Source organism: Bos javanicus, chromosome 18, assembly GCF_032452875.1.
Source record: "Bos javanicus breed banteng chromosome 18, ARS-OSU_banteng_1.0, whole genome shotgun sequence".
Classification (NCBI taxonomy): domain Eukaryota; kingdom Metazoa; phylum Chordata; class Mammalia; order Artiodactyla; family Bovidae; genus Bos; species Bos javanicus.
In genome coordinates this window covers 25,351,718-25,376,846 of record NC_083885.1, presented here as the reverse complement: position 1 = coordinate 25,376,846, position 25,129 = coordinate 25,351,718, and the positions used below count along the sequence as shown (strand labels likewise).

Sequence of the window (25,129 nt, the reverse complement as noted above, 5' to 3'; positions counted from 1 at the left end):
GTAGGTTCTCAGTATACGTGTGAAGAAATTAATGAATGACTCGTAGAAGAGGTTAAAAAGGCCACCTTAGCATCTTCCACCTGTGAGAAAGCTTATTTGAGTATTTCAAGCTTATATGTTGAATAACCTCACTAGTGTGGTAACAGGCTTTTTTACCTCTAAGATTGGTGCTATGACTGTGTGTAAGCACTAGTTGGTATTTTCTTTGCAGAGTGTGTGCAGTTGGTCACATTAAAGAGTTATGTAGGAGAAAATGTGAACAGATTCCCAGGAATTTGGTTAAAGACAAGGTGACTGACGGTGGTTGAGATAAGGTAGCAACATGCTGCCACAAAACGTGCTCTGAACAGGTAGTGAAAGACATGGCTGCCAGTCTCTGTTTTCCAAGTGGAATTCTGGTATAACACTAAGGTAGAAGTTGATAGAAAAAATTACACCTCCATCCCAACTGTAGAATTGAGGCTGATTCTTATGAAGCTTCCCTCCCCCACTGTATTGCGTCATGACCCCAGGATGGTATTATGCATTGATGTTGGCAGAGATGGGCAGGTATATGTACTGCATTGTTTCAGGCATCCAGCTTTTTCCTCTAAGGAAAAAAATATATTTTCATTTGAATTACGCCTTGTTTTATGTGCTTAATTTGGCGGGCAAGCAAATAAGACCGTGTCTCCCAAGGCAACATTCTGGAGAGTATTGTTGGTGTGGTATGAGTATGAGAGGCCCTTGGGTTTTCAGTTCAAAGGGAAAGATGAACAGGGCAGCCTTGAGGTAAAAGAAACTTTTCTGTCCTGATAACATTGCAGTACAACATTGAAGAGGCTAAAGTTCTGTCTAGAAAAACTAAGACAAAGCAAGCCTTCCAACCGACTGATGTATAATGTGCTAATCCCAAGCATGCATGTAGCCAGAGACATGTTGAGGTAGGAACTGAGGTTTAGACATCTTTTTATTAAAGCTCTAAATCAGGAGATGGTTCTTGGTTTTGCTTGGTTGGTATAAGATATATTTTATAATGTGATACTGGTGAATACAAGTAAGCTGCAGTTTGTGCCAGTATAAACAGAACTTTTGTTTTCTTTAGGTTAGAACAGTATTTATTAATATGTGTGTTCAAATACGATGTGACCTTTTAAAAACTGCTTCATGTAGTCTATTCCTTGAGACTTTTGAAATGTATTTGTATATTGAAAACATTTTAGGGGGAGAGGATCTTAAGGGGGAAAAAGGACTTGGGCTTTGAATGTGGATCAAAAATATTACCACCTCCCTCCCTGCCCACCAAAAAAGAAGTTGATAGCTTTTCTTCACTTAAGAAGAATAAAAGTTAAATGTTGGTTTTTGTCTTTGTCTTGGTATTATAAATGTGTGATTTTGTTAAATTTTTTCTGTTGTACTTGAAAGTTTCTATCCTTAATGGTGGAGTTGTAGGTAAAAATCACAGCATGCTCATGGATTTTGGTATTCTGTACTAGAAAGATGAAATTTCTATTTCATTTTTATTCTAAAAAAAAAGAACATTTAGTATTAACATATCAGTTTCCATGATTACCTTAAAAACATTAAATAGATGAAACTCAGAATAATGCTGAGTATAAAGTATAATCCCTGTTGAATATTACAAATGTTTAAGATAACTGGGTCCCACAAAAATTGAGTGTCTGAAAATTAGACACTAGAATTAGAAATTAAAATTTCCTAATTTCTGGTACCCAGTTTTTCCATTGTTCAAACATACAGGAATAGCTTAGACCGTAAAGTCCCACCTCCACTCCTTTGGGCTGATAATACATAGTCTTGGATATCTTGAGCACTAGATGTCGCTGCTGTTCCAGCAAGGTACCACTGCATCTTAAGTAAGGAATTGCACCATGTTCCAGTACTTATTTATTGACTAATACCTTGTGTGAGAGCATGAAAGGGAAGGAGAGGAGGGAGTTGGTGAAGAGAACAAAAGAAATTGACAAACCTTGAGAGCCACAGATTGAAATCAAGTTTGAAAACAGTATGTAACAAATGAACTGGTTGTTTTATGCCTTTAAACAGTTTTTCAGTCCTTGTGTTGTGTATGCACAGGAGTTTCTCATTAAAATCACCCTCAGAGTGTTTAATACAGGTTCCTGGGCCTCTGGAAGTCCTCATTCAGTAAGTAGGTTTGGGATAGGGGAGGGACCCTGTTTTTTAAATGAGCCTTAAGATGATTCTGATGTTGTCTTACATCCGCAGAATAGGAGTTAGTCTTCATAATATCTAAAGCTGAATACTACTAGTCATAGGACACTCTGCAAAATTTTATTTTATCCTTAGGGGGAAAAGCAAGTAATTTTTTTGCAGTCAGGGAAGCTACACTTTTTTCTGTTGGATTCTTCAGGATCTTTGTTTTCCCCAAGTATGATATTGGCCATGTTTTTGGTAATAGCACGTGTTCTGGTCATCCTCAGGATTTTCTTTGGGAATCAAAGGGAAAAAATTTGCTTCTCTGTATTATTTTGGGCTTGCTTTGCCATCTTCCTCCTAGTCATGTTCATTTCTCTTTAAATCAGCTGGATTTGACTGGCAGAATAAAGGCGGGGGGGTGTTTTTGTTTCCTTTGGCAGTGCTTCTTGGCATGTGGAATCTTAGTTCCCCAACCAAGGATTGAATCTATCCCCCTGCAGTGGAAACACAGAATCCTAAACACTGGACTCAAAGAAAAGTCTGGTGAGGGCGTTTTTTAAATAAGTAGGGCAAACATTCCATGGCAGAGCTGAAGTGCTTGTGAGTTACAGGTGCCTTCCACGTCTTGATTTATCCCTGTCCTGCTATAGCTCTCCTTTTTGCTTAGTTTGATCCTTAACCTGTAACTCACAGTAATCTCAACAAGGTTGGAATTTCTTCAGAAAACAAGAAGGAAGTGGAGAAGAAAGCTGTGAAACCCATAGAAACCAAGAACAAGTTCTCCCAGGCAAAGCTGTTGGCAGGAGCTGTGAAGCATAAGAGGTCAGCCCTCATTTACACGACTTTAATCTCCCTCTGCCTGTGTGCCCCCAAATGCCAGAGTAATGGTAGTCAGCACAGAGTTACCTAAGCACAAGGCTTGGTGATGACCCTCCCTCATTCCCCTGTCAGATTTGGTGTTTTCTGACGCCTTTGACCTTTGTGTCTCTGTTCGTTCAACATAATAACCACTCTTCATTGGACACTTAAGTACTTTCAGTGCAGGTGATATTTTATTTGTCTATGAAGTACAGAGACTGAGAATCTCAGAGGTTGAGAACCTTTGTCCAAAGTCAAAAAGTAACAGGAGAGGTGGAATTCAACATTTGAGCATCTGTGTTTCTAGGCAAACAAGGTAGCAAGTTCTGTGGAAGGATTTATATAGGGTGTAATGAGAGCAGGGAGGATAGCATATTAAAAAGCAGAGACATTACTTTTCCAACAAAGGTCCATCTAGTCAAGGCTAGGGTTTTTCCAGTGGTCATGTATGGATGTGAGAGTTGGACTGTGAAGAAAGCTGAGCGCCGAAGAATTGATGCTTTTGAACTGTGGTATTGGAGAAGACTCTTGAGAGTCCCTTGGATTGCAAGGAGGTCCAACCAGTCCATTCTAAAGGAGATCAGCCCTGGGTGTTCGTTGGAAGGAATGATGCTGAAGCTGAAACTCCAGTACTTTGGCCACCTCATGCGAAGAGTTGACTCATTAGAAAAGACCCTGATGCTGGGAAAGATTGAGGGCAGGAGGAGAAGGGGACGAGAGAGGATGAGATGGGTGGATGGCATCACTGACTCGATGGACGTGAGTCCGAGTGAACTCTGGGAGTTGGTGATGGACGGGGAGGCCTGGCGTGCTGCGATTCATGGGGTCACAAAGAGTCGGACATGACTGAAGCGACTGAACTGAACTGAATGAGAGCAGGGAGTAGGAATAACTGCTTGGAGTGGGTATATGTGACTTGTGTTGGGGAAGTTAAGGAAGGCATTAGAAAGGAGACTGATTAGGTAGGACTATGAAGGAAATGGCAGCCTACTCCAGTGTTCTTGCCTGGAGAATCCCAGGGATGGGGGAGCCTGGTGGGCTGCCGTCTATGGGGTCGCACAGAGTCGGACATGACTGAAGCGACTTGGCAGGCAGCAGCATGAGGGCTTTAACAGGCAGACAAGGAGAGCGGAACATCCCAGGCTGGGAGAAGAGCTGGGTCAAAGGCTGTGAGATCTGTAAGAAGGTGGCAGCTGTGATAGGGTTACACACCTGGCTGGGACTCTGCTTGTTTGATGTGGGGTGGCAGCACTTCCTAGAGGTTTTGGTAAGTTGTCTGTTTGTTCCTCTTCTTTCAAACCCTGAAATGGCACCAAAGTGATTAAATTTGGTCATTTCAATTTGATCAACTCTACTATAAGTAAAATGATACTAAGCTGAAGTGCAGTCTGTTAGGAAAATCAATATGGTATTTTGGCAGCCAGCCACATGTTTTGCAGAAAGTGCATTGATGGAGTTTTGTGGTTTGGAAAATACTAAATGCTGGAACAGTTTCCTGGAAACATTGCTCGAAACATTGTTTACATGTAAAAATGTCATCATGGCATAGCAGCAAAGGGGAGGCATATCAGAGGCCTGAAAAGGGCCAGTTACCCAAGCCATGGATTGTTCCTTTCAACTTTTCATATAAACTTGCTTGTCTGGTCCAGTATCTTTGGGGATTTGGACCTGGGTCAGTTGTACTGGGCTGCACCAAGAGGGGGCTCTCTAGGTAGTCAGTCAGTGTCTCCAGTGTCTTGCTTCTAGCAGAATGGGTGTTGTAAGTATCTCTCCTAGTCCTTGTGCTGTGCTGTGCTTAGTCACTCAGCTGTGTCTGGCTCTTTGCGACCCCATGGACTGTACCCCCCAGGCTCCTCTGTCCATGGGGATTTTCCAGGCAAGAATACTGACACGGGTTTCCATGCCTTCCTCCAGGGGATCTTCCCAACCCAGGGTCAAACTCAGGTCTTTACCATCTGAGCCACCAGGGAAGCCCCTCCTAGTCCTTCTATACCACCTTTTATTAGATAATCCTTTATTGTTGTTTTGTGCAGCAAGGTAATAAATGAGTCTCCTGGGGCAGGTGTTCCTAATCTACCCAGCTTTGGGTTTATTAGAGTCACCTGGGAGTTTGTTAATCCTGTGGATTGCCTCACACTGATTCTGGCTCAGTATGGAGTGAGGTCTGGGAGTCTTAAGTTCGTGGATGACTCTAATGCTCAGTGAAAGTCTGATGCCTGATGTGTGTATGAAGAGAGAGAAGTCACTCAGTTGTGTCTGACTCTTTGCGACCCCATGGGTTATAGCCTACCAGGCTCCTCCATCCATGGGATTGTCCAGGCAAGAGTACTGGAGTGGGTTGCCATTTCCTTCTCCAGAGAATCTTCCCGACCCAGGGATTGAACCCAGGTCTCCCGCATTGCAGGCAGACAATTTACTGACTGAGCCACCAGAAAAGCAAGCATAGTAATAAAACAAGAACCTGTGAACCCATCACTCATTTTAAGACCTAGAACATTAGTGATACCGAGTCTGCCTCTGTGCTCTTCCCCGTTCTGTCTCCCTGCCTTGTCATCCTCACACCACTTTCCTTAGTCTAGTTCATCATTCTTTTGTCTTTCTTTACTTAGTAGGTTTCCTATGTAGGTATCCATGAACCATATAATAACTTGTTTGTTTTTGAACTTTATTAAAAATGATTTCATTGTCAGTACACCATCTTCTGTGAATTCGGCTTTTTGCTCAAATTGTTTCTGTGACTAAAACAGTTTTGTGTATATGTGTGTGCAGCTGTAATTCATTCACTTTCATTGCTGTATAATAGTACATTATTTGAGATATCAAACTTTGTTCATTCTCCTGTGAGTGAATGTTTGAACTAGGACACATGGTGCTGATGGGCCAAGGACAAACTTTGTACGTGTGTGCATGTTTCTCTGGAGTCATGTGTCCATATGATAGCCCCTGACTACCTGTGGCTATGTAAATTTATTATTATTTTTTTAATTTTATTTTATTTTTAAACTTTACATAATTGTATTAGTTTTGCCAAATATCAAAATGAATCCACCACAGGTATACATGTGTTCCCCATCCTGAACCCTCCTCCCTCCTCCCTCCCCATACCATCCCTCTGGGTCGTCCCAGTGCTCTGTAAATTTAAATTAATTAAAATTAAAAGAAATTTAAAATGCAGTCCCCTAGCCACAGTAGTCACATTTTAAGTGTTAAATGACTCCATGTGGCTTGTTGCTACCCTAGGGGATAACATAGATACAGCAATAAAGTGATTTATAAAATAGTATCTCCTTATGGTCTTAATTTGCATTCCCCTGGTAACAAATGTAGTTGACATTTTATATGTTGGTTTGCCATTCATGTGTCCCATTGTCCTAAAAGATCTATTCATTTATATTGTCTTTTTTTTTTTACTGAGTTATTTGTAATTTTCTTACTAATTAACAGGCTTTTTTTTTTTTTTTTTTAACATTTTTTTCCTATAGTTTATAGCTTATCTTTTTAAAGTGGTCAAATATATTTAATTTTAAGATGGTCGGTTTTAAAAAACTGATCTATAATTGATGTATAACAGTTTCAAATATGCAACATAATGATTTGATAATATATATGTATATATAGTGAAATGATGGCCACGATAAGTCTAGTTGACATAGTTACACAACCATACATAGTTACACACTTTTTTCTTGTGATGAGAAACTCTAAGATCTACTCTTAGCAGCTCTCAAATATACAATACTGTATCATTAACTATAGTCATCGTAATGTACATTATATTCTCAGAACTTATTTTTTTGATAGAAGGTACATTCTTCTTAGGGATGTCTTGTTTATTTTTGGCCACTTCATTCTTCTATATAAATTTTAGATGTAGTTTTAAGTTCTTTAACAGTCCCTATTGGGATTTTTATTGAATGCTATTAAATTGCTTGATAAATTTATGGAGAAATCAGATCTTTATGTTTTTGAGCCTTTATTCATGGTTTATATCTACATTTGTTTGTTTCCTTTAGTTAAAGTCATTCAGTAAAGTCTTAAGAGTTTTGTTGTTTTTTTCAACGATTGTGTACATGTCTTTGATTAGATTTATTCCTAGGTATTTTATCTTTTTTTTGTTGCTGGTAAATAAAAATGCATTTGATTTTAGTATATTTGTATCCAGCCACCCAACTTTTATTAACTTTACTGATAATTCTTATCAACTGTAATAATTTATTGGTGAACTCTCTGAAATTTCTATGTAGAAGGTCACTAAATGATGAGTTTTTTCCTTATACCTTTTAATTCCTTTTTCTTATTGAGCTGGTTGGGACCACCAGCAAAATACTAGAACAATTACTGTGCACATCCTTGTTTTATGTCTAATTTTAAACCGAATGCTTATAACTTTTCACTGCTAAGGATGGTATTTATAGTTCTGTTCCTAGTTTAAGAGGTTTTTTTTTTGTTTTTTTTTTTTTTTTGTAGCCATGAATTATTAAATCTTGTCAGTTTTTTCCTGCTTTTGAATTGATAAAATAAATTTTTCTTTTTTACTGTTACAGTGAAAAAAATAAAGATTTTTCTGATGTTGCATTCCTGGTGATAAACCCAACTTGCAGTGATATATTTTTTTCTCTTTTTTTTAAACTTTGCTGGATTTGGCTTGCTAATGTTTTGTATAGGTTGTTGCAGTTTTCATCATGATTGAGACTGGCCTGTACTTTTTCCCCCACTTTATCTGATTTTGATGTGAAAACTAAATCTAACTTCACAGAATGATTTAGGGAGTGTTCTTTCTTTTTCTCTTTTCTAGAGCACTTTGTATAAGATAGTAGTGTTCTTTTGTGAAGGTTTTGTAGAACTCAATAAAATCACTTTGGGCCCCTCTTTTTATTTTGTGACTATAGGACTATCTACCTTTCTCCAAATCTTTTTGATCAGTTTTTTTAGTTGTATTTTCTGGGAATTTGTTCATTTTGTCTTTTTTCGAATGCATTAGCTAAATTGTCAGTATTCTTTATTTATCTAACTGCTCTTGTCCCCTTTTCACCCCAAATATTGATGAGTTGTACTTTTATTCTTATTTTGACTATTTTCTTGAGAAGGTAGTCTGTTTTATTAGCCTTTTCAAAGGCCTTTTGGATTTAGTTTTTATTATTTTTGCTCTTTAATGTCTTCTACATTCCTTCTTTGAAATATTCTTTACTTTCTCAAGCTTATACTTTTATTATTTCTGTTACAAACAACTGTCAGATACCAAACTAATTAATTTTCAGCTCTTTTCAGTTATAGGCATCTAAGATCCAACCAGTCCATTCTAAAGGAGATCAGTCCTGGGTGTTCTTTGGAAGGAATGATGCTAAAGCTGAAACTCCAGTACTTTGGCCACCTCATGCAAAGATGCTGGGAGGGATTGGGGGCAGGAGGAGAAGGGGACAAGAGAGGATGAGATGGCTGGATGGCATCACTGACTCGATGGACGTGAGTCTCAGTGAACTCCGGGAGTTGGTGATGAATAGGGAGGCCTGGCGTGCTGCAATTCATGGGGTCGCTTTAAGAGTCGGACACGACTGAGCAACTGAATTGAAAACTATAGTTTTTCCTCACCTTTCATTGTATGCAATTTTCTGTTTCCAAGTAAGTATTTTTAAATATCCATTTTGATTTCTTTCTTGACTCATGACTTAGACATTTTAAAAAATTTCCAGACATACTGAGGTAGTTCAGTTCAGTCACTCAGTTGTGTCCTACTCTTTGTGACCCCATGAATCGCAACACACCAAGCCTCCCTGTCCATCACCAACTCCCGGAATCCACCCAAACCCATGTCCATTGAGTTGATGCCATCCAACCATCTCATCCTCTGTCGTCCCCTTCTCCTCCTGCCCTCAGTCTTTCAATGAGTCTTTCAGTTCAGTTCAGTCGCTCAGTTGTGTCCGACTCTTTGCGACCCCATGAATCACAGCACTCCAGGCCTCCCTGTCCATCACCAACTACCTGAGTTCACCCAAAGTCTTGTCCATTGAGTCGGTGATGCCATCCAGCAAATTTCTGCCTTAATTGCATTGTGGTTTGTATGTACTAATTCTTTTGAAATTAGATTTGCTTTGTGACCTTTTCCTGAGATTAATTTTTGTGTATGTTCCAAGTTAAGGAGAATTTGTGTTATGTGATTGTTCTGGATTGTATGTAGGTACAACAAAACAAACTTGTGGATTGTATTGTTCAAATCTTCTGTGTCTTTAGGTATTTGTCTGCTTGTTTTATTAGTACTTGAGGGGAGTATTTTGAAATCTCCCATTATTGTAATGATTTCTTGATTTTTCTTCAGAGTCTATTGAATATAGTTTTAAGCTCTTTAATTAGAAGCATAGATGTTTGGGATTGTTATTTCTTTGTAGTGATTTAAACTTTGTTTCATTATAAACTAACCTCCTTATCCCTTGTAATACTTTCGTTTTTAAAGTCTGTTTTCTTAATATAGGTGCTCCAGCCTTCTTTGGGTTAGTATTAGCTATGCTGACTCTTTCCATTCCTTTACTGTAAATCTTCTAAGTTGTTTGTTATGCTTCTGTTAAGTTTTTAGTTAATCATAAATAGCTGACTTGAAATCATCTGTTAAACTCTCTTTAAAGGTAGGCTTGGACTTACTAGGATTTTTTTGTATAGTTTCTACTATCTTTTCTAAAATTAATTTTTTGGTCATCCCACGTGACTTGCAGGATCTCAGTTCCCAGACCAGGGATTGAATGTGGACAATGGCAGTGAAAGCCTGGAATCCTAACCACTAGACCACCAAGGAACTCTGCAGTTTCTACTATCTAATGTTATTTGTCTTTTTACTTGAAAACTCTTTTCCTTATATTCTTTTTATTAAACTTTTGATGATAATTGTAAAATTTTTAATTCTCTTTTTTTCTATTAGTTTGGATTTATGTATTCTGTTTCTGTTCTTTTGTGCCTTAAGTTGGCAATTTACCAGGAATACTTAGCAAAACCATAAAGTAAATAGCTTACTTGCCTGCAGGATTATCCATAGATCCTAGAACTTTTAGCCACAATAACCTTCTTCCTTCCTTACGCGCTGTCCAGGACTTTAGTATGGTCATGTTTAATACCACAAATTAGATGTTGTTTTTTATATAGACAATGTTTGTCTAGATTTGTATTGGCCAGTTTCTTTGTTCGCCATCTCTTCCTTTTGGGATTAAGGCCTTCCTTCTAGGACCATTTTCTTCCTGTTTGAATTGCATTCTTTTTTTTCTCACTGTCCTAACTTGTTTAATAGGTACAAATTTACAAACATTACACATAGTAGTAGTAATGGCGGACTTGGAGAACGTTGTGCATTTTCTGAGCTGCGTGGTGAGAGAAGTACATTCTTTAGATAATCTTTTAGTGAAGGTATTTTGGGTGACATTCAGACTCTCTAGCATGTCACTAAATTTAGTCTTTAATAACTACATTTTTGTCATTTATAAGCATGTCTAGATATTCTTGAAATCGATCTGTGGTTCTAACCAAGATGAATGATGACAATAAAGAATCTGATATTTAAGTGATACTTGAGGATGTTACTTCACCCCTTGAATTGGTCAGAGGTTTAAAAATTCTTTATAACAATAATTTAATTGTTCTCTAAAGCAATTATCCTTGAATTAAAAAATAGATTAAAAAATAGTATAATTGGAAGGAGATTAAGAAGCTGAAATGAAGACTTTCAGATCATCTCAGCTCCTGAGGCTACCTAAAACCCATATAAAATGGTTTTTGGAGCTCCTGATTCCCTAAGATTTGACCTAGCTCAAATCACATATTTTTTTGTTTGTTTGTTACAGTTCAGAGAGTGGAAACAGTGTGAAAAGACTGAAATCTGACCCTGACCCAGATGACAAGAATCAAGGTGGGTGGCAGCTTTCATATCATTCTTTACCCATCATACACATGAACCATGGTAAAAGGCTGGAATGCATTGTATCTGTGGAGGAACACGTGTATCCCCGAGCAAACCTACCTAAACTTAGCAAGCCATTTTAAACCATGCAGGGTTTAAACCTAGGATTATATCAGCTGCCCAACAAAGTAATATGTTAGAAACCATGGAACTGATAAATGACAGTTACGTTCTCTCAGGAGTGCTAACAAAGCCAAAGCCCTGGTGATACCAACCTCTACTCACAAAGAGTTTTTCTTTCTCCCTTAAATGTCAGGTTTCTTCATTTCACCTGGCTGGCTACCAGTGAGAGGTAGAATGCCTGGCTCCTTCTGTTGGGTGGATTGGATTGGACCAAGAAGCTAAATAGTTTCCAAAGAGTACACTTTCTTTGGTGGTTTCTTTCATGTGATCAAATCTGGTACTGTATTAAGTGGCACCAAGCTATAAGTGAGAGTGAGTTACTCAGGACTGAATCAGGGATAAGAAATTCAAGAGTGTTTTCAGTTCTTCTGACTTCCTGTGGAATTGAGACTCTGAACTGAACTCAAAGTGCCATCATTGAAACAGAGCTTACATTTATTTCTCTTTTAAAAAAAGATATTTTAAAATATATTTTTTCTTTAAAAAATTAATGGATATTTTAAAATACATATCCACTGAAGTCCAATAACGGTGGGCTGTTGCTGATACCTTTTTGCTCTAGAAGTTACTTGTGAAAAGGATGTTCAGTGAAGAACTTTCCTTCTCCCTGTATGTACTCTTCCATCCAATTCTCCTTCCCAGAGGGAAATACATTTTTTTACATGTTTATCTGGATATATGTGTATATCCAGATTATTCTATGTGTGTATCAGTTCAGTTCAGTCGCTCAGTCGTGTCCAACTCTTTGCAACCCCATGAATCGCAGCACGCCAGGCCTCCCTGTCCATCACCAACTCCCGGAGTTCACTCAGACTCATGTCCATCGAGTCAGTGATGCCATCCAGCCATCTCATCCTCTGTCGTCCCCTTCTCCTGCCCCCAATCCCTCCCAGCATCAGAGTCTTTTCCAATGAGTCAACTCTTTGCATGAGGTAGCCAAAGTACTGGAGTTTCAGCTTTAGCATCATTCCTTCCAAAGAACACCCAGGACTGATCTCCTTTAGAATGGACTGATTGGATCTCCTTGCAGTCCAAGGGACTCTCAAGAGTCTTCTCCAACACCACAGTTCAAAAGCATCAATTCTTCGGCGCTCAGCTTTCTTCACAGTCCAACTTTCACATATAGGCAATTACAAATACGCTCTTTTTTAAAAAAAAAAAGTTTTATTATAGCTAACTTAAAACATATGTAGATATTGAGATAATAGTATGATGAACCCCATCATGTACCTTCAATTTTTAACATGTCCAATTTTCTTTTTTTTTTAAAGAAAGTTTTATTTTCTTATTCTTTATTTTGGCTATACCACATGACTTGTGGGATCTTAGTTTCCCATTTGCTGTGGCTAAGACTTTCAATACTGTGTTGAAGAGAAGTGTTGAGAGTGGGTATCCTTGTCTTGTTCCAGATTTTTAGCAGAAAGGTTTTCAGCATTTACCATTGAATATTATATTGGCTGTGGGTTTGTCATAAAAGCATTTTATTATGTTGAGATATGTTCTTTCTATACTCACTTTTGCAAGGATTCATCATCATGAATGGATGTTGATTTTTATCAAATACTTTTTCTGCATCTATTGAGATGATCATGTTGGTTTTGTCCTTTTTTTTTGTTGGTGTGGTATATCATGTTGATTTCAGTACACTGAACCATTGTCATGACCCTGGAATGAATTCAACTTGAGTCATGGTGTATGACCTTTTTTATGTGTTTTTGGTTTCTGTTTGCTAGTTTGAGAATTTTTGTGTCTATATTCATCAAAGTTATTGGCCTGTAACTTTCTTGGTAGTGTCTTTGTCTGGTTTTGGTATCAGGATGATGGCTTCATAGATGTCTTTGGTAGTGTTCCTTCCTCCTCAGTCTTTTGGAAGAGTTTGAGAAGGATAGGTGTAAGTTTTTCTTTGTATGTTTGTAGAATTTCCCAGAGAAGTCATATGGTTCTGGACTTTTGTTTGTTTTTATTATTACAGATTCGGTTTCATTTCTAGTGATTGGTCTGTTCAAGTTATCTGTTTCTTCTTGGTTCAGTTTTGGTGGACTGTATGTTTCTAGAAAGTTGTCCATTTCTTTGAGGTTGTCAAATTTGTTGGCATTTAATTGTTCATAGTATTCTCTTATGGTTTTTTGTATTTTTGTGGTATCTATTGTGATTTCTCCTCTTTTATTTCTTATTTGTTTATTTGGGTCTTCTCTCTTTTCGTCTTGTTGAGCCTGCCCACAGGCTTGTCAATTTTGTTTATCCTTTCAAAGAACCAGCTCTTGGTTTTATTGATTTTTTTTTTCCTATTTTTAAATCTCTTTTATTTATTCCCTCTCTGATCTTTATTATCTTCTGCTGACTTAAGTTTTGTTTGTTCTCTGTCTCATTCTTTTAGGTGATGGGTTAGGCTGTTTGATTTATCTTGTCTTGAAGGCCTATATTGCTGTGAACTTTCTAAGAACTGCTTTTGCTGCATCCCATGGATTTTGTGTGGTTGTGTTTTCATTCTCATTTGCCTCAAGATATTTCTTGAATTTCTTCCTTGATTTCTTTGTTGATCCATTGGTTTTTTAGTCATGTTATTTAGCCTTCCTGTAATTTTTTTTCTTGTTTCTTTTTCTGTGGTTGGTTTTTAGTTTTATATACCCTTGTGGTCAAAAATGGAGAAGGCAATGGCACCCCACTCCAGTGTTCTTGCTTGGAGAATCCTAGGGACGGGGGAGCCTGGTGGGCTGTCATCTATGGGGTCGCACAGAGTCGGACACGACTGAAGTGACTTAGCAGTAGCAGTAGTGGTCAAAAAAGATGCTTGAAGTAATTTCTATACTCTTAAATTTGTTTAAGCTTTTTTGTGTTTAATCCTAGAGAATGTTCTACGTGGACTTGAAAAGAATGTGTATTCTGCTTTGGGGGGATGTAATGTCCTGAAGATATCAATTAAATGTAAATGTTCTGTTGTATCATTTAGGATCTCTGTTGCCTTTTCTGTCTCAAAGATGTGTCCATTGATGTTGAGTGGGGTGTTAAAGTCTCCTACTATTACTGTATTCCTATCAATTTCTCCCTTTTTATGTTATTTATGTATTTGGGTGCTCCTATATTGGGTGCATACATGTTGACAAGAGTAATATCCTCTCCTTATATTGATCCATTTATCATTATATAGTGTCCTTCTTTATCTTTGTTTATAGCCTTTGTTTTAAGGTCTGTTTTGTCTGATACAAGTATTGCTACCCTTGCTTTCTTGTAATGCCCATTTTCATGAAATAACTTTCCATTTCTTCACTTTTAATCTGTGGGTGTCCTTTGCCCTAAAGTGGGTCTCTTGTAGGCAGCATGTTGTAGGCTTTTGTTTTTTTTAATCCAGTCTGCCACTCTGTGTCTTTTGATAGAGCACTTATACACTGACATTTAATTATTGATAGATATGTATTCATTGCCATTTTAAACTTTGTTTTCCTGTTGATTTTATTTCTTCTTCCTCTTTTTTGTTTTTTCTTTTGTCCGTTATGCTTATGTTCTCTTCTTTTTGGATTTTGTGGATCTGTTGTAGGTTTTTGATTTGTGGTTGCCCTGTTTTTCAAGTATGTTAACCCCTTCCTTTATCTACTTGCTTTAGACTGGTGGTCATGTAGGCTCAAACACATTATAGAAAAAAAAAATCCATGTTTTCTTGCTTTCCTCTCCCACATTTTATGATTTTGATGTCCTCTTTTGCATCTTCATGGTCATCCTTTTGCTGTTTATTGTGGTTATCATTGCTTTCAGAGAAAGTTTTAAATTTTTTAAAATCTGTGTAATGTCTTAAGTGATTTATTTCCCATTGTGATTTTCTCCTCTCTATAGATTCTTAGTACTTTTCTATTTAGAGCTGACCTTTCAACATTTCTTTTTTTAAGATAGGTTTAGTATTGCTGTATTCTTTTACATTTTGCTTATCTGAGAAATTCTCCCTCTCTCCCTCTGTTCTGAATGATAATCTTGCTGGGTTGAATATCCTAGGTTGCAGATATTTCCTTTTCAGGAGTTCAAATATATCTTGCCATTCCCTTCTGGCCTGCATTGTTTCTGTAGAGAAATTAGCTGATAGCCTTATAGGTGTTCCCTTGTAATTAATTTTATTTTTCTTTTGCTGCCTTTAGAATCCTCTTTTTATCTTCAGCTTATGCTATTTTTATTATAATATGTCTTGATGTAGGTCTGTTAGGGTTTATGTTGTTTGGGACCCTCTGTGCTTCCTGTATCTGGATATCTTTTTTTTTTTAATTTGCAGTTCTAATTGAGTGATTTCCATTATTTTTTCTTCTAGATCACATTCATTTTTCTGCATTATTCATTCTGCTTTTCATAGCCTTTAGTTCAGCTTTTATCTCGTCAAATGAATTCTCTAATTTTTCTTGGCTCCTCCTTGTCATTTCTAATTCCTTTTTATAGTAATCTATATTTCTCTTGATATTCTTAATTCCTTCAGTATTTTCATTATCTCCTTTTTGAACTTGGTGTCTGTCAGACTGAAGAGGTCTGTTTCATTGTTTGCTCTTTTAAGGGGAATTCTCTTGATCTTTAATTGGGAGTGATTCCTCTCCTTCCTCATTTTACTTACATTTCTCTTGCTCTATGAGTTTAGGAGAAGCAATTATCTACTGTAGTCTTGGAGGCCTATTTTTATACGGGAACGACCCTTTGTAGCCTGCGTGGGTTTACTTTTTTTTGATGTGAGGGCTGTTTTTAGTATTGGATGCCTGCCACCTCTTTCCGTAGTTCATGCTGGCGTTGTCCCCCTGAGAGGAGGTGTGATTGATGTTGTGGTGATTGGAGCCTGCACTGGATGTTGAGCGTGGCCTCCCTTTTGCTCTCTGGTTGTCATTGCCCTGTCTGGGGCAGGATCTGCTCCCTAGTTGCTGGAGTAGAAGCCCCCAGCTCTATTTCTGAGCTGCATTTCTTTTTAAAAATCTATGTATTTATCTTATTTTTGGCTGTGTCAGGTCTTTGTTGCTATGAATGGGCTTTCTCTAATTGTGGCGAGATGAGGCTACTCTCTAGTTGTGGTACACGGGCTGCTCATTGCATGGCTTCTCTTGTTGTGGAGCACCAGCTCTAAGACATGTGAGCACAGTCGTTGCAGCTCGCGGGCTCAGTAGATATGGCACGTGGGCTTAGTTGCCCTGTTATATGTGGGATCTTCCCAAACCAGAGATCGAACCCATGTCCTTGGTGTTGCACGGCGGATCAGGGAAAGCCCCCTGAGCTGCATTTCTGATCTGTGGTGTGAGGTACGTGGAATTAGAGTATTCCCACTCGGAGAGGAGTTACTGAGTATTTTCTGTTAGAGCTGATCACCTGTGTGTGTGCTCTGCTGTGTCACTTTTCACCTGTTGTGTGGGCTCACAAAGTATACTGTCATTGGCACCAACCTCTGCCCCACCTCAACTATGGGTATTCTGGCAGTCGGCCCTGGCGCCTCTCAGGCTTTGTTTTCACAAAGCCACCAATGCAGATCCACTGAAGTCAGGTCCCAGGACTGCCGTAGTTGCACATCTGGACCCTCTGTGGGAGCTGTGGAGGCAGCTCAGACCCTAGCCCTCCCTGGTCTCAGGAGCAGCAGTTGTCCATTCAGATGTTCCACAGACACTGAATTCACAAAACCAGCCATATAGGTGTAAATCTGTGGTTTGTGCAGTTGTGGGGAAAGATTTCAGCTCTGCTTTCTAAGTCCCATGATCCCTGGGGGCTCAGCTGTGATTTCAGCCCCACCTCTGTTGGGCAGCCCACTAGCGTCTACTCCCAGGACTGCTGAGGCAGTGGCCAGAGTGCTGGAGCCTGCCTGGGCGGGGCCTCTCCTGGAGCGAGAAGAAGCAGGAGCTGGCAAGTGGGGAAAGAGGCTGCAGTGGCAACCCCACCCCTCTCTTTCGCATGCTGATTAACAGTGGTGCTTAGCTTCTCTGGTGGCCTAGGATTCTTCCGGTTACACTCCTGGTTTTTGTGCCCTACACTTTACCCCCTTCAAGCTGTCTCTGCACAATCAACAGCAGTCCTCTCCCTGGGTCTGTCCTCTGAAGCCTGCATTCCAACACCCAGCTCCCATCCCTACCAGCAGACATGTGTCTTAGGCTGTAGCATACAGGATGGTGGCACAGACCATCTCTGTAAGTCTATCTCCTGCCTGCCACTAACTGGTTGTTGCACTTTCCTCTGAGCCTCTTTTTCGTCTCAGGTGACCTCCTTGCCGGTGAGGGGACTTCCCAGGGTGCCGGAACTTCTGTTCTCCTTCAGCTCCCTCCCCGGGGTTCAGGACCTGTTCTGCTTCTTTTCGTTTTCCTTTTGTACTAACTGGTTACCTGGAAATCTGTCTTGTCCTTTCAGGTGTTTGAGATTTTCTGTCAGTGTTCAGTGAGATTGTTCCATTTATAGATGTATTCTTGATACATTTGTGGGAAGAGGTGAGTTCCATGTCCTGCTACTCTGCCATTTGAATTCTGGTCTGATAATTGGTTTTTTAAAAATCAGTATCCAAGGAAGGATTAGACATTGTATTTGGTTTACATGGCTTAAAAAAATGATCCAGATATAATTCACATACCATAAAATTCACCCTTTTAAAGGAGATAGTTTAGTGGTTTTTAATAATGTGCATTTATCACCACTGTCTAATCCCAGAACATTTTTGTCATGCCAGAAATGAAGCCCCACCCATGCCCATTAGCAGTTATTCACCATTCTTCCCTCTCCCCAGCCCTAGCAATCATCAGTCTACTTTCTGTCTCTCTGGATTTGCCTTTTCTGGAAAATTTTATGTAAATGGATTCATGCAACCTATGACCTTTTGTGTCTGACTTCTTTTCACTTAACATGTTTTCATAGTTCACTCTGTGGCATGTATCAGTGCTTTTTACAGCTGAATATCCCATTGTATGATACATCTCATTTTTGTCCACTCATCAGTGGATGAACATTTGGGTTGTTTCCACATCTGGGCTTTTAGGACCCATGCTGTTATGAACATTCATGCCCAAGTTGTGTAAACAACTATTTTCAGTTCTCTTGGGAATATACCTAGTTGTGGAATTGGCTGGGTCATATAGTAAATCTATGCTTAACTTTTTCAGGAGCTGCCAAACTGTTTTCCACAGTCGCTGCACCATTTTTATATACCACCGGCAGTATATATGAGGGTCCGGTTTCTTCACATCCTTATCAATACTCATTACAGAAACTTCTCTGGTGGTCTGGTGGTTAAGACTTTGCATTTCTACACAGGGGGCATGGGTTCCATCCCTGGTCAGGGAACTAAGATCTCACATGTCATGTGGCACACAAAAAAAGAAGAAGAAAAAATAGAAGACTTGTTACTGTATCCTGTGGGTATGAAGTGATCCTTTATTGTAGTTCTGATTGGAGTTTCCCTAATGACTAATGATGTTGGCATTGTGTACTTAATGACCTTTGGTTTATCTTTTTTGGAGAAATATATACTTATATCCTGAGCCTACTTTAGAATTGGGTTATTTTTCTTTTTATTGCGGAGTTATAAGAGTTCTTTATATGTTCTGAATGCTAGACTATTTGTCAGAGAGGTGATTTACAAATATTGTCTCTCTGGGTTGTATAGAAAGAACACGTGATAGTATTCTTTGGAGCACAAAAGTTTTAAATTTGATGCCATCAATTTATTTTTCTTCGGTTGCTTGTACTTTTAAGAGTCATATCTAAGAAGCTATTGCCTAATTCATGGTCATGAAGATTTACACTTAAATTTTTTTGAAGAGTTTTATAGTTTTAGCTCATAAATTTTGATCTTTGACCCATTTTATGTTAGTTTTTTGACTCAAAAGTTTGTTGAAAGGACTTCTTTCCTCCACTGAATTGTTGTGACACTTGTTGAAAATCAGTTGGACAACATGTATGGGTTTGTTTCTGGACTGTCTTTTCTCTTCCATTGATTTGTATAGCTGTTCTTATGCTGTCATCACACACTTTTGACTTGTTTGTTTGTTTGTGCTCCACGGCTGTGAGGGCCCAGAGTCCTAACCACTGGACCATCAGGGAAGCCCCAGCTACACAGCTTTGATCATTCTGGTCTTGTAGGAAGTTTTGAAACTGGAAATTGTTAGTCTTCCACCTTTGTTCTTTTTCAAGATCGTTTTGGCTACTTGAGGTCCTTTACACTTCTGTTTGAATTTTGGGATCAACTATCACAATAAACTGTGGAAAATTCTGAAAGAGATGAGAATACCAGACCATCTGACCTGCTTCTTGAGAAACCCGTATGCAGGTCAGGAAGCAACAGTTAGAACTGGACATGGAACAACAAACTGGTTCCAAATAGGAAAAGGAGTACGTCAAGGCTGTATATTGTCACCCTGCTTATTTAACTTATATGCAGAGTACATCATGAGAAACGCTGGGCTGGAAGAAGCACAAACTGGAATCAAGATTGCCGGGAGAAATATCAATAACCTCAGATATGCAGATGACACCACCCTTATGGCAGAAACTGAAGAGGAACTAAAAAGCCTCTTGATGAAAGTGAAAGAGGAGAGTGAAAAAGTTGGCTTAAAGCTCAACATTCAGAAAACGAAGATCATGGCATCCGGTCCCATCACTTCATGGGAAATAGATGGGGAAACAGTGGAAACAGTGTCAGACTTTATTTTTTTGGGCTCCCAAATCACTGCAGATGGTGACTGCAGCCATGAAATTAAAAGACGCTTGCTCCTTGGAAGCAAAGTTATGACCAACCTAGCTAGCATATTCAAAAGCAGAGACATTACTTTGCCAACAAAGGTCCGTCTAGTCAAAGCTATGGTTTTTCCTGTGGTCATGTATGGATGTGAGAGTTGGACTGTGAAGAAAGCTGAGCACTGAAGAATTAATGCTTTTGAACTGTGGTGTTGGAGAAGACTCTTGAGAGTCCCTTGGACTGCAAGGAGATCCAACCAGTCCATCCTAAAGGAAATCAGTCCTGGGTGTTCATTGGAAGGACTGATGCTGAAGCTGAAACTCCAATACTTTGGCTACCTCATGCGAAGAGTTGAGTCATTGGAAAAGACTCTGATGCTGGGAGGGATTGGGGGCAGGAGGAGAAGGGGACGAGAGAGGATGAGATGGGTGGATGGCATCACTGACTCGATGGACAAGAGTTTGGGTGAACTCCAGGAGTTGGTGACAGACAGGGAGGCCTGGCATGCTGCGATTCATGGGGTAGCAAAGAGTCGGACACGACTGAGCAACTGAACTGAACTGATTCAGTTTCTATGAAAAAGGCAGCTGGGATTTTGATAGGGATTGTTCAAAATCTGTAGATCAGTTTGGGAATATTGCCATCTTACAGCATCTTAACAGTAGAATAGTATGTCTTTTAAGTTTCATTTAACCTGTGGGTTCTTCCTTTTTCTTTATTTTTGTTTCCTTTATATTTTACTTACAAAGAAACTGAGTCTCTGTCTTGTAGAGTTTTTTACCCTCTAGTTTTGCTAATTGCATCCCCATGGTATTCCTTTATACCCTGTGTTTTGTGTAAAATGGTAATTAGATCTAGAGCTTGATCAATTCAATTTGATTTTTTGATAAGATTACTTCATATGTTGTTTTGCATTTCCTATCATCATCATTATCTTAATTAACATATGCTCTGTTTGTTGCTTAGTTACCTTGGGAGTCATAGCATACTTATGCATAAAGAGCTTCTTTATTCCTATTTAAGGCTGTGTAATCCATAGTATGGTTGTACCATAGTGTATTTATTTAGTTTTTTTATTGATGAACATTTAGATTGTTTTTATTTTCTAGTGTGATGTTTCATTAAATAACCCTGTGCATGCATTATTTTTCACATTCACAATATGTCATGTTAAATACTTACAAGTAGAATTATTGAGTCAGATATACATTTGTAGTTTAGATAAATATTGCCCAATTGCCCTACTAAGAAATTGTTCTAGTTTATATTCCCATCAGTGATGTAAGAGTTCCATTTTAATTGGGATCTTTTTAATATATAAGAAACTTGCTAAATTGTGGCTGCTTAAATAGGGTAAGTATATATACTGTGTGTAAAGTGTCAGTAGAAATCTAAATGTATTACAACTAGTTACCAGGGAGCCCTGTATCTGGTGCTTATACACTGATAGGAACTATCTCCATCAGTCAGTGGAAAGGAAAACTTGTGGGCTTCTTTAAACTCTCTAAAGGCAGACAAATTGTATTTAAGAGCCATCTTTTCTTCGTTATTCTAAAGCCCTTCTTCCTACCCTTTCATTCTTATTTTAGAAACTGGACAAGAAATATCCTCTTGGTAGGAGCTAAGGCCCGGTGAGAAGACTGTTGCCTGAAGCTTTAGAGTCTTGACCTTGGCCAATAGAAAGATTTGTCCCTTGAGTCCCCCAGAAGATAGCTCTGTTGTCCTTATGGAGATTCAGGCTTCCCCACTGGAGGCACTGGCTTAAGCTCTGAGCAGATCCAGTGAATGTGCCAGTTGGTCCCATCTACTCTCATGTCACGCATCTGTCTGAATCCCAAGAATGTTCTCCATTAGTAATTTTCAGCGTCAGTTTAGTATAATAATGTGGTCTTGCAAATACAGAAGTTGGCAGGAAACTTCACCAAATGGGTGAGATCAGAGGGCACCATCTTGTTCTCTGTGGGCATTTAACTGCTTTTGGAATGAAATTTGTTAGAGCTGCCATCTCTTTTCTTTCTTGAAACTTCCTAGATAATTGGGAGATATGGTTCTTTCACTTAAACTTTGCTAATGCTATCATGGTCCCGATTCCTTTGGTTACATTTCTGTGGCTGGCTTCCATCTTTCCTTTAGGTCAGCTCTAGTCCTCCACAGGTGCTGTGAACTTGACCCTTCTTTTCTAAGATAGACCTGAAAATTCAGTTCATCCTTGAAATACTTAATAAAATGATACATCTCACTGAATAGCTCCACACAAATTCCTTTTCTAAGTAGCTGATTCATGCCCTTATGACATCAGGGTTTTTTGTTTTTTTTTTTTAAACAAAAGTTCCTCAAAATGCTGAAAGTGTCATTGTATGTGTGAGCATAGTAATACAATGAATGTTCAGGTAATAAATGAAATACAGTTTGATATTCTGTCCTAAATTTTCACATTCTCTTCACTCCCACCTCCAAAATCTAGCCATTTGTAGTGAAACTCTGTAATGCATTTTCCTGCGTTCTCACACATTCTGAATGTTGTCCTGCTCTGTGCCCAGGGGGTGGGATAGAGAAAAGAGCCCTTACCTTCCGGAGACTTACAGTCTAAGAGAATGTGGATAAGGAGAAGAGAGTCATTAGGACTGTCAGTCTTCTATAGCCTTCCTGGCTATAATACAGGAGTTATGGAGCTAGAGGGGCTGTCCTTCCTAATTAAGTACCCTAGGATACTCTTTAAATTTTTGCATTTGGCTTTCTTAAAATTGTATGAATTAGGTAGTCCTGTGCACATAATAACAAATTGAAAAGGGACAAAAGAGTGTGGAATGAAAAGTTGTTTTATCTTACAGATCATTGAATACCAGTACACACAGAGATGCTCTACTCTTCTTAATGGCTGGATACTAGTCCCTTACATTGGTCCTCTATTAATGCACCTTTTGGTTTCTGTTATCAGCAGTGTTGCATGAATATCATTTAAGTGTGAAGAACATGGCCACATTGTCCTACATTCCCTCAGCAACATTATATATAAATGCCTACATTCCCTCAGCAACATATATAAAACATATATAAATGCCCCTCCTTACATATTGTCTATGCTTTAAAGTCATTTGTTTCTTTTTTGGTGAACTGTTTGTGTCTTCTGTCTGCTTTTCTATGTGGTTGTTGATTGGTTGTTGGTTTTGGAATAATTTTTTGTATCATAAAGAAGTTAGCTTTTGTGATACTAATTGTAAATATTTGCCTGTTTTTTTGTAACCTTGTTACCACCTCTTCTGCAGTCATTGTCAACTCTCATGTCACTTTTCTGCATCTCCATGTTTTCACATTGCTTATCTGTAGCAGCTTCCTTTTTCCTTATTGGTAATTCCTGAATGAGCAAATGAACTGTGTGTACTGGCTGGTTGAGATCTCTGTCTGCTTCTCAGTGGTATCTTTTTACTTACTCCTCATTTCAGAGGTGTTAGGGGCTTGTTGCGTCGCTAGGAGTCAGACATGACTGAGCGACTTCACTTTCACTTTTCACTTTCCTGCATTGGAGAAGGAAATGGCAGCCCACTCCAGTGTTCTTGCCTGGAGAATCCCAGGGACGGGGGAGCCTGGTGGGCTGCCGTCTGTGGGGTCGCGCAGAGTCGGACACGGCTGAAGTGACTTAGTAGCAGCAGTAGCATCGGGGGCTTGTTAAGGCAAAACCCTAAAAGGTAGTATGCTTGTCAGCCGGAGACAATGAGTGGAACTCCAGCCGTACTGTGTAGTGAGCTCTGGGAACGTTTTAGAACATCATCTTTTGATTCAGGCTTAGTATAATGTTTTCTACTCTAAGTGGCATTTAACTTTAGGTGGGTCTTTGGACCTCCCTCATCAGCAAAATGGGGGATCCTTACATACCAGGTTGTTTCAGTGATTAAATGAGGCTGAAACAGGGAAGAAGAAGGGGTGGAGGAGAGTCCTTAACTTTTCCTCTAACCTTCAAGTTCTGTGTTTTCTAGGTTGAGGCTTTCTGTCATGGAAGTGAGGCCATGACAGTGGGTTTCCTTGGGCGAGAAGAGCCTCAACTACTTGGTGACATCCTATGTGGTCTTAAAATGTTCGCTGCTGTGGCTTTAGTTTTCTCAATTGCAAACGAGAATTCAAAGGAGATGAGTGTGATGATAGTGTTGACTGCATAGTGTTGTTTTGAGGCTTCCAAACGTGAAGCCCTCAACACATGGAAAGCAGGCCATCAACTTTGGAAAAGGGTGCTGAAGTAACAATCCCACCTGCTTTTTTGCAGAAGCCTCGTCCTGCGTGTCTCTGGGAAGCACCTCCCTGAGCAGTCCCTCCATCCACTGTCCATCCGCGGCTGTCTGTATTGGCATCCTCCCGGGCCTGGGCGCCTACTCCGGGAGCAGCGACTCTGAGTCCAGCTCAGACAGTGAAGGCACCATCAACGCCACGGGCAAGATCGTCTCCTCCATCTTCCGAACCAACACCTTCCTCGAGGCCCCCTAGCTCCTCTATTCTCACCAAAGGGTGCTCCTCCCCAAGAGTAGACTGGACAGTTCATTCTGCCTACAGGCATTACTTCCCACAGAAAACTCCTTTGCCTGCTCCTTATGCACACCATGACATTTTAAACTGCATCTAAAATGTGCCAGAATCCACCTGTGGCCAGACTTGTGTTTGGTTTCTCTTTCTACTCCAACACAGATGCCCAAGCCAGTCCCGCAACCTCTGTCCGCACTGATGCAGATTGCGGCCCAGCTGAAGTTTCACCAAAAACACCCTGGGAAGATAGGTACCATGCAGCTTGCAAAGAGTTTGGATTCTGGTGCCTTCTTGTTTTTTCTTTTTTTTTTTCTTTTTCCAACATCATTAAGAAGCAGGGACAGTTTATTGAATAGATACCATTTAAACATTCTATTCTAAGTGATTATATTGCATTGTGGAATGTGTGGCAGGCGGGGGTGGGGCGAGGAGAGCCCTAGTAATGGAACAGCGCGCAAGGCCCTGGAACTAGCTGATTCTTGATGTTGTGTGACTAAGTAAAGATTCTAAACTACGTCCACAGGGGGTGTCACTTAACACTTATTGTTCATTAATAAGTTTTTTCTTACCCTTGGCTATTCCTTCTCCCTCCATCTAATCCCACTTCAGATTCTAAATCTTAGAGAAACAAACACAGGCCTTATTTTGTTGTAGCCAGAAATCAGAAGTACTGATAGTGTGTGGACAAGATTACTTATTTCTGGCAGCTCCTGATTCTAGTATTGCAAGTCAGTGGAACACTGCCCTCTCTGTTGGATACATTTATATTTGTGGCTTCTAATTGTGGAAGCTGTTTCTAACCTAAAGGTGCTGCCCTCCTACTTTTCTCTGCTTTGGTCTGCTGCCCTTCCTGCTCTGCTCTTCCCATTCAGAGCAGCCAA

The 25,129-nt window shown here is 39.4% G+C and overlaps 1 protein-coding gene across 5 annotated transcripts in view; it reads left to right on the top strand.

Annotated features, from left to right (window-relative positions):
• Positions 1-24,768, top strand: part of PSME3IP1 (proteasome activator subunit 3 interacting protein 1) — a 40,889-nt gene extending 16,121 nt beyond the window's left edge. For all 5 annotated transcript variants that reach the window (XM_061387288.1, XM_061387293.1, XM_061387287.1 and 2 more), the window contains exons 5-7: positions 2,850-2,979; positions 10,836-10,900; positions 23,995-24,768. In XM_061387288.1, the coding sequence (XP_061243272.1) occupies positions 2,850-2,979; positions 10,836-10,900; positions 23,995-24,212 (413 nt within the window). In that variant the 3' untranslated portion in view covers positions 24,213-24,768. The remainder of the gene's footprint in view (positions 1-2,849; positions 2,980-10,835; positions 10,901-23,994) is intronic.
• Positions 24,769-25,129: the final 361 nt, after the last annotated feature.